The sequence below is a fragment of the Arachis hypogaea genome, chromosome 11 (assembly GCF_003086295.3).
Source record: "Arachis hypogaea cultivar Tifrunner chromosome 11, arahy.Tifrunner.gnm2.J5K5, whole genome shotgun sequence".
Lineage (NCBI taxonomy): Eukaryota > Viridiplantae > Streptophyta > Magnoliopsida > Fabales > Fabaceae > Arachis > Arachis hypogaea.
This window is the reverse complement of record NC_092046.1, coordinates 133,809,383-133,822,410: the sequence shown is the minus strand read 5'-3', so window position 1 is coordinate 133,822,410 and position 13,028 is coordinate 133,809,383. Positions and strand designations below refer to the sequence as shown.

The window sequence follows — 13,028 nt, the reverse complement described above, 5'->3', positions numbered from 1 at the left end:
AAATCTTCGGTAATAACCTGCTAAACCGAGAAAACTCCTAATCTCCGCACAAAGGTTGGTCACCCCTAGTCCATTACCGCCTCAACTTTAGCAGGATCTATAGCAATTCCTTGCTGACTTACCACATGACCAAGAAACTTCACCTTACTCTTTTAGAATTCACATTTAGATAACTTGGCGTACAATTTCCTTTCCTTCAAGATCTGTAACACAATCTGCAAGTGATTCACATGTTCTTCTTCAGTTTTGGAATAAATGAGAATGTCATCAATGAAGACGATAACAAATTTGTCCAAGAAAGGATGGAAAATTAGGTCCATATAGTCCATAAACACCGCCGGGACATTGTTAACCCAAAAGACATTACCGTATTTTCATAGTGGCCGTAACGAGTTTTGAAGGCAGTTTTTGAAATGTCATCATCTCTCACTCTTATCTGGTGATAACCAGACCTAAGATCAATCTTGGAAAATACTCCCGCACCCTGCAGTTGGTCCATCAAATCGTCGATTCTTGGTAGCGGATATTTATTCTTTACAGTGACCTTATTCAATTGCCGGTAGTCTACATACAAACATACTCCCATCCTTTTTCTTCACCAGTAACATTGGCGCTCCTCCCGGAGAAACATTCGGCCGGATGAAACTTTTACTCATTAGTTCTTCTAGCTGAAATTTGAGTTCAGTCAATTCCAATGGCGACATTCAATAAGGAGCAATCTAGATTGGCCTGGATCCAGGTACCGACTCAATTGAAACTCGATTTCTTGAGCAGTAGGAAAATCAGGGATATCCTTCGGAAACACTTCTGGGAATTCACATACAACCAGAATTTGCTCTAACCTTTGTCCCTCACCTGACATATTTGCAATTAACAGTACAACATCCTCACATTCGCATCCACTACAGTTCGTAATGACAGAGTTTAAATAATAATCCTTCACCACAACCGGCCCTTCTCACCCTTTCGACATAAAATGCAACGTCCTTTCAGAACAGTTTAACAAAACGCAGTTCTTAGACAGCCAATCCAATCCCAAGATGAGATCAAAACCAGTCATCGATAGACAAATTAAATCATGGACAAAATCTCGCTGTTTAACTCGGAACGAAACTTGTGGACAACCTAATCTAGTTACAACAGCTTCAGAAGTAGCATTATGCACTTTCAAATCATAACTCAACACTACCATCTTTAATCCTAACTCACTAGCCTTCTCAAATGCTGTGAGTGAATGTGTCACTCCAGAATCAAATAAAACATTTAAAATTTTACCAACTATTTTATAGTTACCTCTAATCAATGTCTCGGATCCCTCAACACCTGTAGCAGAAGTAGTAAATACTCGACTTGGTTGTTGTGCTCTCCCAGCTTCATATTTCTTCTTTTCTGGACAATACCAGGCCATGTGCCCAGCTCATACAAAAAAGTAACACACTCCCATTCTAGCTCTGCACAGGACTCTAGGATGATAACTCCCGCACCTCTGACAACTTAGCTCATTCTGTAGCTGCTTCCCAAACCTTCTCCCTTGATTACCGTTGTTATTTGGCCTTCGGAAGTTGTTCTGACCTTGTATCTGCTGTGGGACAAAGCCTCCATGCTTAAAATTCCTACCCCTTGGGGCGAAGTTCCTTCCTTGGTTCCTCTAAAAAGGCATCCTCTGACTTCCCTTTTCCACTGCAGTCTTCCTTACACACTCCTCAGCTACTCGGCTCTTGTTCACAAGTTTGGAAAAGACCTTAATCTCCATCGGCCCAACGAAGCTCAGAATGTCACTATGTAGTCCTCCCTCATACTTTATACATTTCCACTATGCAAAGTCTTCTGGAGCACCTTGGCAGATTCAAGAAAACTGGCACAATTCTTTAAATCTATTGGTGTACTCCGCAACAGTCATCTAACCATGTTTCAACTACAGCAGTTCAAGCTCTTTAGTGTTCCTAACTGAACTAGGAAAGTACTTTTTGTAGAACTCCGTTCGGAACAACTCCCAAGATATCACGACGTCATTTGGTTGCAGAATGCGTCGCGTTCCCTATCATTAGTATTGGGCTTCACCCTGTAACTAGTAGGTCCCGAACTCTACAAGGTCATTTCCCGCCGTTTCAGGGTTCGCATTACCTATTCTACCTCTGCCTCGTCCACGACCGCGTCCCCGAGTCGATATCTGGTTCCTGTTCACACCAAACAAGTGATATCAAGTTGATCAGTCTCAATATTGCAAGTTTGGTACTTCAAAATCCCAAATGCATGCTCATGAACATTCATGCCACATATATCAGTTAGATAACCTAATTTAGCATGTAAAGACTCCTAGAGTATTCCCAGAAACCTAGTAAGTCCGTCCCTCAGACTCTACAGGAACGAACTGCTCTGATACCATAATATAAAACCCTACCACACAGAGCTTTACGCTTAAGTCGTAAAATAGAGGTGGTGTGGTATTACAACTTCTAAAGTAAAATATATATGTATAACAATTGAAAGAATATAATATTTGAGGAGCCTTGAAGGACAGTTGAAGCAAAATCGTGAAATTAAAGGCGCAACACTCAGGAATATTATTTACTGGCGTACGAAGTATACAATGAGAGTAGAGGATCAAGGATACAAAATATTCAAGTCCCGAGCTCATCTTGCGAAGCTAAGGCTAGCCGGAGAATATTTACATACATACATATAAAATCTGAGTCCCAAAATACACAAAAAGAAACCCTAGTTCTCCATGAAACCTCTATGAGGTGCAAAAGTAAAACAAGTTTATAATGAGAGTTCTATACATATGGATATATCTAAACAGAACAAAATATAATATTCCAAAAGTCCAACTTCGCTGCAGAGAACTCCAGATGCCTAGTAAGGTGCCTCTCAACCTGCATCTAAAAAACAAAAATATCCTTATAGGATAAGAACCAGAGGTTCTCTGCATGGTAATGGTGCCACATACATAAGATATAAGGTCTCGAGAAAGCCAGAGGCAATCCTAGAACTCCGACACTCAAATTATAAAACTGAAAGATTTAAAACGGAAACCATAAACATGGGTGGTTCTCTTTGGTTCCTAAACTTAACCAAAATCTAACCAAAACCCTCAATCATCCGCCTTCCTCCAATCCTCTAACTCCGGTGAGATCACAAAGACAAACAAATAGACAAAGATAAACACAATTAGAGTACAAGTAATGCAGGTAGCAAGTATAGCAATTAGGCATACTAATTCACAAAGGCACTCCCAATTAATGCACAAACAAGCAAATTAAACATATGCATATGATATATGCCTTCCCTATGGCTGATAAGTCTTACCAATTTGATTACTAGACTTTGTTGAGATTTACGCTGTGGTCGCGTGGCCCTAAACGGTGCGGCAATCGGAGCTCAGAATTAAAAGATGTGGGGATTTGAATGGAAACAAGGGTTTAGGAACTTTTCTTCTCTTACCTTGTATGTTCCAACATGAAACATCAAGGAAGAAGGAAGGAATGAGCTGAGCTCATTTGATTAAGTGAACTAGTTGGGCCCTTGGGCTCGTTTTGAGCCCGGTTCGACCGGTTTGGCCCATTCGACCCAACCTTGGGCCAAATTCTTTAAAATTTGTGTCAAAATTCGCATTTTAATTAATTCTTACTTATTAAACTATAAAATTCTATTTCTAATTTTTTTGATTAATATTTAATTTATTGGCTAATTGTTCGTTAATTATGCGGGGTTTACACGGCTAACAACAACAGTTTTCAGTATATGAGCAACAACAACAGTGGCCAATTGATCAGCAATAATCATACATACCGGAACCATAACCACAGCAGGCAGCAAAACCCTACATACCACAAATGGTAATTCTAGCCGATGGCTACTTTAGTCCGTTGGATGGAATTGATGACATCAGCTTGTCTGAGGTCCTGAGAGACAAATTATCTTTGATCCACAGAAGCAAGGGCCTACTTCTTCTACGCCGTCTGTTGGTCGTCGCGCCATATCAGGTCATGCCAGTGACTTCTTGATGGATCGATCGCCGGATCATGTAGATCCTCCTTGTCCTTTCGCACCACCGTGTACCAAGTTGTTTAAGTTGAATGAATAACCGCAGCAGGAAAAGGGATTTGGAGGGGATGACCTACAGCACGAGTATGATTATGGTGGAGCAAGTGCTCTGGGCATGAGTGGTTTCGGTTTGTAAGACATTGCCGGTGCCAGCATGCCAGATGTCGGTGCTTCTGATGGTTACGAACACAGACTGCGCCCTTGGATAAAATACACCCTATCTCAGTATTCGAAGAAGGCACCGAAGAAGTAGCCTATTGCAATTTATCTTTGTTTGTTTTAGTTTAGCTTGTATTCAGTGTTGTATCTCGTATTGTATATTTAGAAGTTTCTATTTGTTCTCGTCTTTATTATTGTATGTAGGGTTTATGCTTTAGGTTAACACATACATAAATGAATTGCGTAAATACATAAAAAGCTTACAGACTAGTTTAAACTAGGTAATGAAGTTACATAGGTCACGAAGTTACATAAAAAGTTACGGACTAGTTTAAAATGCGTAAATATGTAAAAAGCTTAACCACTATTGACCTTCGGTAGAGTTTGGACCTGCACGCTGAGGACATCGGCGAAGACCACACGTATCCCGTGAATCCATCTTATTCAAGTAGCAGGTTGACTTTGGTCTTCCTTTTGTCGCGCAGATGGGTCACTCATCGGAACAAACTCGCCTCTATAAACCTTGTAAATTTTAGACATCTTGTACACGTCATGTATATATACTTGCCAGTCAAGACACTAGGTAGCGCAACATGCAAGAACGTGGTGACATGGGAGTCACTCGACCTGGAAATGGTCACAATTGCAGTGTTGTTGCACAAGGTTAACAGTGTAAATGGAACCATCTTACATTTCGCGAACCTCAAACATCTCATTATGCCTGTCGAACCGATTGGCGACAATGTTTCTTGCATGTCAAAAACTTTCTTCAAATCGTTTCGTGGCAAATTTTGAATACGTGATTCCGTTGCGAACACGCTCATGAGCCTCGACGCTCTTTTGAGTAAACAATTCGTTTAGCCAATACAAAGTAGACCTAACAATGACAATCACAAGAAGGTTGCGTGCACCCTTCAGGATATAATTTATGCACTCTACCAAGTTCGTCATCATATGTCCCCAATGATGACCCCGTCGAATGCCAACACCCATTTCTGAACACCAATCTCATTACATCATTGAGTATATGCCTCATTCCGCTCTTTAAGCCATTGGTAGTTTTTGTTGTACTCTTGTTCCGTACTAGAATAGCCTGTAGAATAAACCATGTAATTATAAGTAGATGCCACAAAATTTCTATGAATAGGACCATAATAGTGAATTCAAATACGTGTGTTAACCACGAGTTTATGCAGATACGGAGCCTTGAACCTCCTTAAGAAGTTGGACCCGATGTGCCTGATGCAGAACATGTGCCACGCTCTTGGTGGTGACCATGCACCGTACTACGACCTATTGCTGCGTCGGTGGAGTTATGGCGGTCAGAAATAAATGCCACGCCATCAATGGTAACAACATATCTCCGCAGATTAGTTAGGAAAAATTTTCACACGTCTGCGATGTCACCTCAACTATCACAAATGCAATAGGCACAATGTTTTGGTTTCCATCTTCAGCCACCGTAACTAAAAGTGAACCTTTATATTTTCCATACAGGTTTGTGCCATCAACCTGCACTAATAGCTTGTAGTGTCTAAATGCTACAATACACGGATAGAGGCTCCAAAAAATGCGATGGAGAACTCTTACACCTTGAACCTCCTCACTCTCACGATAAACGGAGAGCGTTTTATTTGAACACGAGACCTTGACATCTTCGCAGTAATTGCTTTCAACCATACTGGCAGAGTCTGGTAAGAAACATCCCAATCACAAAAAATTTTTGCGACTGTTTTTTACTTTGCCAACCAAGCCTTGCGGTAACTTACAGTGTAGTTGAACTTGGATTGAACTTCTACAATAATAGACTTCACCGTTATCGACGGGTTTGCTTCAACCAACGGCTTAATAGCTCTGCAATTGTGTCTGAGTCCAACTTGGCATGATCCTGTGAAATCGTCCCCATGGTGCACGTGTGTTTGCCATTGTATCTCTTGATCTTCCAATAATCTTTCTTTCAATCAAGCTAGCTCGGATAAGCCAATCGTACCATGCACCATATCCCTTGCATTTTTCATAGAATATTTGTGGCTCAAACTCATACACAGTGTAATCAACTTCTCTAGAGATAGTGTAGCTTTTGATTGCAGATATCACAGACTCTCTAGAACCAAATTCTATTCTGACACTAAATTCACCATCTTTCGCCGCAACATTGCCTTCACCTACGACACGCGAACCACCGTTAGTCGGTCAAGGCAAATAAAAGAAATGGTAGTGGTAACTTTAATTAATAACCATAGCATATCCATATTCGTATATTTAGGAAATTCTGGGGCATGCATGGCTGCGAGATCCAGAGTTCGCATAAAAGACGGAACACCAAAGGGGTGGTGATTTACAATCGCATTTGCTTCATTTTGCACCGCCGGATTGTTTGCCAGGTCTTCGTCATTATTTTTGTCATCGACTTCGTAGTTCGCTTCGAACTCCTCTTCATTGTCGTTGTTATCTTCTTCCCAATCTATATCCCCGACCCCGAGCTCATCAAAATTGACCTCCTCGCCAACCCCATCTAGCCCCGTATGCTGTTTAAACTCAACATACAGCTCTATTAACGGCACGTGAAATCGAGTTTGTTGATCAATATAGAATATCTGTTGCATACATGCGTCGATAGTGATAGACATTATTTGAAACTGTATCAGCCCACCAAATACTTGTACAGGATTCTTGTATAAAATGTAATGTGACTTTGTATGTTCTCACAAAGACCATTTTACAACTCTACAGAACTCATGGTGCACGGAATAGCAAATGAAAACGGATATTCACAAACAAAAGTCACCCCGTGTGTGTTTGGTATAATTTCACCGTTATAATACACTCGCAAATTTGTAATACCTTCCATATCCTCAACTTTACCTAACCTATTTTTTTTGACACAACTAATTACAAAAAAAAAACTCACAAGTATGAAATATATAAAAGAAAGAGGAATGGGAATAGAAGTGAAGTACAAGTCCGTATGAATCGAGTTTCGTATTTATTGGCAAGACTCTCGGTTAAAATATTTTTTCCATACAAAATGTAAGCTGCGTTTTGCAGTTTTTGATAAAAATTTTCTGTACATTTAAAACGCAATCTATTTAAAAAAAAGTCTAATCCAAAATACAACATGCGTTTAGGTTATTTAAAAAATAAAATAAAAAAATAAAAATCTGACACACTTAAATGTAATCTGCATATCATTTGTTTCATTAAAAAAAATTAAAAAGCAAAACATAAGTCGCAATTTTGATTGATACCGTAACAATGCAAATATTTTATACACGTCTATTTAATTGAGTTACATCATAATTATTTTTATATAAAAAAGCCAAAATATAAAGTAATTTTATAAATTTGTATTTTTTTAACCGAATCAATTCAAAATTTAATGGTTGGATACTTTTGTCAAATAAAATTGATCTTTTATAAATAAAAAGTTATTTTTTTTTGTGTAAACAATTTTGTTAGCGTTTTGAATATTCATGGATTGAATCGGTAGTTTTTCTCAAAAAAATGAAAATAAAAATAAACCATATTAATTTGAAGACAAAAAAACCCATATTAATTTCTTTATTTTTTATTAAAATCGATTGGACAAAAACAATAAAAGAAAAAAGAAAACACAATGGACACGGAATATATAATATAAAAATAAATAAAAAATATTGCCTGACAGCGATTCTCTTTCTTCCTTGTTTTCCAACTCCCACCATTCTATTGTGTTGTTCTGTGCTGTCTGTGTTTCTTTCTCTCTCCATTTGTTGTATTCTCTTTCCTTCTTTCTGTGTTGCTGTTTCTCCATTGTTTGTTATCCTTTCTACATTGTTTGTTATCCTCTCTTATCTTTTGGACTCTCTATTTTCCCTTTCTTCGTTCCTTTATTCCTGCATCCAACAATAACTAACTATGCATTATCGTCATCATCACCATTGTCCCGTGTTCACACACAGTTAGGGTTTCTCTTTGCTTGTTTCGTGTTTTCTTTTTTTTTTTTCATTGTTAGTAGTTTGCTGGAGGAGTTGAATCTCCGGCAGCCATGGCCACCAACTTGCCGATGACGCCTGAGCTGGAGCAGATCCACGGTGAGATCCGCGACCACTTTCGAGCCCTCTCGTATGCTTCTTCCTCTCTAATCTTTTCACCTCATCACTTTCCCTTTCTAATTATGTATTATATTATATATTATATACTATATATATACGCTGTGCTTTGATTGCCTGTTTCTTCTCTCTGTACTTCATTTATTTATTTATTTACTTTTGTTGAGCTAACAAAGGAAAACGAAAGGAAAAATGTAAAGAGAAAATGTAAATGTTTATTGTGCCTGTGTTTGGGATGTGATTAATGTTGCTGGTAGAATAGGTCTTTAGGTTTTGTAATGATTGTTGAAATTGGGGTGATTGCTGGTTGAAATTTAAATTTGAGTCGTGAGAAGTGTGATCAATGTTGTTGCTGTTGTTGTTTGGGGCCTTCATGTTTAGTGATGCTTGAGAGAGGGGTTTTAAAGAACAATGTTGCCTTTTTTGGCTATAAAAGGAATAAGGATAGTGCTTGATCGGAGGGTAGTAGTTACAGTGGAAAACTGGAAATGCATGATCATGGTGGTAGTGAAGTGTTTGTATATAGAATCAAACAAATTGTAAAGTTTATCTAGCTTGGCTGTTATTTTTAAGCGGTTTAATTATTCTGTCAGTCCTTATACTTTTTTTTTTCAAATTGAGTTCCTATATCATATAAGATTTTGTAACTAAGTCCCTATCGTAACAAAAATGTTGGAATTAACAAAATATTCTGTTAAACTATACAGAATATTCAGTCAAGTGTTAGGCATATTCATTTTGTTTAACGGAATATTCCATTAATTCTAACGTTTTTGTTACGGCAGAGACTTAATTACAAAATCTAATATGGTATAGAGACTCAATCAAAAAGAAAAAAAATATAGGGACCTAATTGAAAATTTTATGAAACTATAGGGGCAGACATAATAATTAAACCTTTTTAAGCTGTAATCACACAATGTCCTACTTTTCTGCTTCCTGGGTCGGAAATATTCAAACGTGAAGTTTGTCCCTTTTCTTGACTGAAGCATCCTTTCTTTTCAGTTTGAATAAGTATATTTTAAATACCATCTCTTAATGTTCAAACTTCAAAATGCACTGTTTCCACTTTAATCTCAGTAGTCCTCTGTCCTTTCATCATCTTGAAGTTTGGACTTAGGAATATTTTTGGTAGTATATTGATGTATTATTTTCACTTTCGGCAGTTACAAAGAATTGATTGATGTCATGATGTGCAGTTTTAGAATGAAACAAATCCTTGTTGAATTTCGCTTCTTTTAACTAACTCACACCCCCCTTCTCCCCACCAACAAAAAACAACATATGAAGGCCTTGTTTGTACATTATGCAGAAGTTCCCTTTGGAATTTTAGAGATAGTGAGAATAGATCGTTTAGAGGCAACCTATCATTTTGATTTTGGAAAAAAGGTTGGGAACCAACTTTTTTCAGCCAACAGTTCTCTTTTCATCTCATTACTTTGTATTTTTCTGGCTGATTGTTGGTTATAAACAAGTTCCCTAGAAAAACCGTTTTATTTATTCTATTTTTTACTTTTTGTGTTCAGAGTGATTCATAATTACTTTTGTTCTCTTTAAAATGTGGATAGTAGTACTGTCTATGACTTTGTCTGCCTTTTTCATTCAATGATCGGCTGAAACCAGTTGAAGGGTATCATGTTATCATTCCTTTATTTATATTTTATGGGTGATGTATGGTTTACTTGTAGTTCTCTTCTACTTTTGTCTCGTAACAATGTATCCTTAGCTGGTGCCACATTCATAGTTATGACTAATACCAAGAGAAGGAAAAGAAATAAGGCATAACTACTTTTTCTAAATAGATCCCATTCTTTTAGCATTCTGTAATGTGTTTATTTGTTTATATTTAATAAATTTACTTTCATCCAGAAATGGCTTCCAGAGGCTGGATAAAATTAAAGATTCCCATAGACAAAGTAGTCAACTGGAAGATCTCACGCAGAAGATGAGGGAATGCAAAAGGTAAGCATGTACATTTATGTGGTAGTCATCTTAGCATTGGTACTTCTTGGTGGTAGCAGTGACTCACTCAGTGAGATCCCACAAATACAAAACTTAGTCTGAAGGAAAAAAGACCAATTTATACAAAAGATCCACTTTCATGATTTGATTTTTCTCATACGTTGGCATGATGGAATTTAGTTTGCTCTTCCACGTTATATCAAATATAGGAGTTCTCTATCAGATTTTACATCCATGCTATATTCAAAAGGTTTAAATGATTGAAGCAATTTTTCTTTCCCATATGCCACTGCCAAAAAGTGAAAATTCATGCTATTTTGACGTATTTGAAAATTTCCTTCTGAATGCTTTCCTGTCATTGTTAAAATATGAAAAATTATGTTCTGGTTCCAGGTTGATAAAGGAGTTTGATCGTGAAATTAAAGATGGGGAGGGAAGAAATTCCCAAGAAGTGAACAAGCAACTCAATGACGAAAAGCAATCAATGGTCAATGCCAAGAACCTTTTTCTTTTCCTTGCTTATGTTGCATATATAGTATCCATATCCTCAGTTTGGAAAGGGATGCAAAATCCTCCATGTATCCTGAATAAGTAAAAACAGCATATCATGCCAATTACTTTCTTAGCATTGTCATTACATCAAATAAGTGATCTCCATTTGTTCCTCAAAAGCTTTTGATTTTGTACATTGCATCTTCATGCATTCAAGCAGCCAATTCATGTTCTGACATATATTTTTCCTTGCAGATCAAGGAGCTAAACTCATATGTGGCACTGAGAAAAACGTAAGCATATCTTCATATTTCTATTTATCTAGTCTGAATAAAAATTTCTTTTAAGATACAATTGGGCACTCTAAAGGTTATTGATTCGATAAAATCAGATGGCTAATATCAATTTCCCCTGTGGGCACACTGATCTTTCAATACCATGATATATGTTTACTGTTGGTGTTAGTAGAACCAATAAAGCAAAGTTTTAGTTCCTTTTATAACTTTTTCCTCCCAAATAAAAGGTTTAGTCCTTTGAGTTATGAAAGGTAGATTTTTACTGTCTCTTTTATGTTTAACAGGTACATGAATACCATTGGCAATAAGAAAATTGAGCTTTTTGATATGGGAGCAGGAGCAGGTGAACCTACAGCTGAAGAAAATGTTAAATTGGCTTCAGGTAAAATGTTTAGTGGAAGTTGTAATTGAACTACGATGCCATACAAGTTGAAATTGATTTCGCACATCTAGTTCTGTTTTAACTGGCCTCCATCCTGAATCCATACTCCATAGACTCTCTTTATTTGTTTGCGAATTGTTGCAAGTCATACTTTAGGTTTTCATCTTTGTTGATGCATCCTCTTTGTAATTGTGGCCTGGGGCATTCTGATAATGTGTGTTATGTATAGGGAATAACAGAATTATCTCACCAAAATACTCACTTGCTTTGTCCTATAGAAATGTCAAATCAAGAACTTATCAAGGAGGGGATGAAGCAAATGGATGAAACTGATCAGGCTATTGAAAGATCTAAGCAGGTGAATTACTTCAGACTTTTGACTCCATTTCCCCAGCAGCTTTGTTTTTAACCCTTCAAATATGTAGGTTGTACAACAAACCCTTGAAGTAGGCACTCAAACTGCTACCACCTTGAAGGGTCAAGTAAGTCTGATTTACTTCTAGCATGTTTTAAGAATGGAGTCTAAACTATCACATTTTTAACCTTTTTGTTTTTAAATACTGCAGACTGAGCAAATGGGTCGCATTGTCAATGAGCTTGACTCTATTCAGTTCTCAATTAAGAAGGCATCCCAACTTGTTAAGGAGATTGGTAGAAAGGTCACTTTGTTTTTTGTTGCTTACATGCATTAACTTCTTTGCTTCAATAGTATCATGTAACTAAACTATCTTTTCCCCATTATCAGGTAGCTACAGACAAGTGCATTATGCTTTTCCTATTCCTTATCGTCTGTGGTGTAATCGCCATTATTGTGGTGAAGGTACTATAATCACATGTTAAAAATTACTAAACCAAGATGCTCCAACAATTTATTTTAAAGAAGCATTTGTAGTGCTACACTAAACTTCTGTTTTTGCGGTGCTCTGCAGATTGTGAATCCCAACAACAAAGATATTAGGGATATTCCGGGATTGGCTCCTCCAGCTCAGACCAGGAGACTCTTGTATGTAAGGAGCAGAGAACATTTTGATTGAATCCAACATTATTTGAAGAAAGAGTTTTCTCCATCCTATTCCTACCAACTTGATTCTTGTACCTGTCACTAGGAGAGGATTGCTCTTGAGGGGGGCATTCATTTTGGTCTGTGTAATTTGAAATTTTTAGAATTTCTTGCATATCCTGTTTGTGGTTCTGTACTTGTATGTAAATCACAGAAGAACAACTTTGTGCCATGTTTATTTTTTTAACATTGGGAAATCATAGGGGATAGGAAAGAAACAATACTCTACTAGTCTACTGTCATATATGTCATATGTGGTGTGTACATGTATCATTCAAAGGAGTATTATGTTATGAATAGATCTGTAATCTACTCATTCATCCTCAACATTTTCTGTAGGATCTGTTTGTAAATTACATGTATTCTAAGTTGTGCTTGCGCTTGCAGATGCACTTGTCCCTTCTCTTTCTTTGTTAATATTCCTTCCTTTTGCCTTACTATACGATACTCTACTTTTAGCATGTATGAAACGCTGTTTTGGGGTGCGGATGCCGTGAAAAATTGATGTTTATGAGAAATAACTTGCAAAAAAAGGGATC

General features: G+C 37.3%; 2 protein-coding genes across 3 annotated transcripts; one reads left to right on the top strand and one right to left on the bottom strand.

Annotated features, from left to right (window-relative positions):
- Positions 1 to 685: 685 nt before the first annotated feature.
- LOC112721849 (uncharacterized) lies at positions 686 to 1,408 on the bottom strand. Its single transcript, XM_025772874.1, has 2 exons — positions 963 to 1,408; positions 686 to 902 (listed from the first exon to the last, which is right to left on the bottom strand). The coding sequence occupies exons 1-2, from the start codon at positions 1,406 to 1,408 to the stop codon at positions 686 to 688; spliced, it is 663 nt and encodes a 220-aa protein (XP_025628659.1).
- A 6,416-nt stretch (positions 1,409 to 7,824) lies between these two features.
- LOC112722699 (novel plant SNARE 13) lies at positions 7,825 to 12,892 on the top strand. 2 transcript variants are annotated; one of them, XM_025773814.3, is made up of 10 exons: positions 7,825 to 8,310; positions 10,167 to 10,259; positions 10,653 to 10,746; positions 11,007 to 11,044; positions 11,332 to 11,429; positions 11,708 to 11,787; positions 11,855 to 11,911; positions 11,996 to 12,088; positions 12,175 to 12,249; positions 12,359 to 12,892. In XM_025773814.3, exons 1-10 carry the CDS (start codon positions 8,234 to 8,236, stop codon positions 12,461 to 12,463), a joined length of 810 nt encoding a protein of 269 aa, XP_025629599.1. In that variant the 5' UTR covers positions 7,825 to 8,233; the 3' UTR covers positions 12,464 to 12,892. The 2 variants fall into 2 exon arrangements, with proteins under 2 accessions (XP_025629599.1, XP_025629600.1); XM_025773815.3 differs by having other exon boundaries at positions 7,859 to 8,279.
- The last annotated feature ends 136 nt before the right edge of the window (positions 12,893 to 13,028 follow it).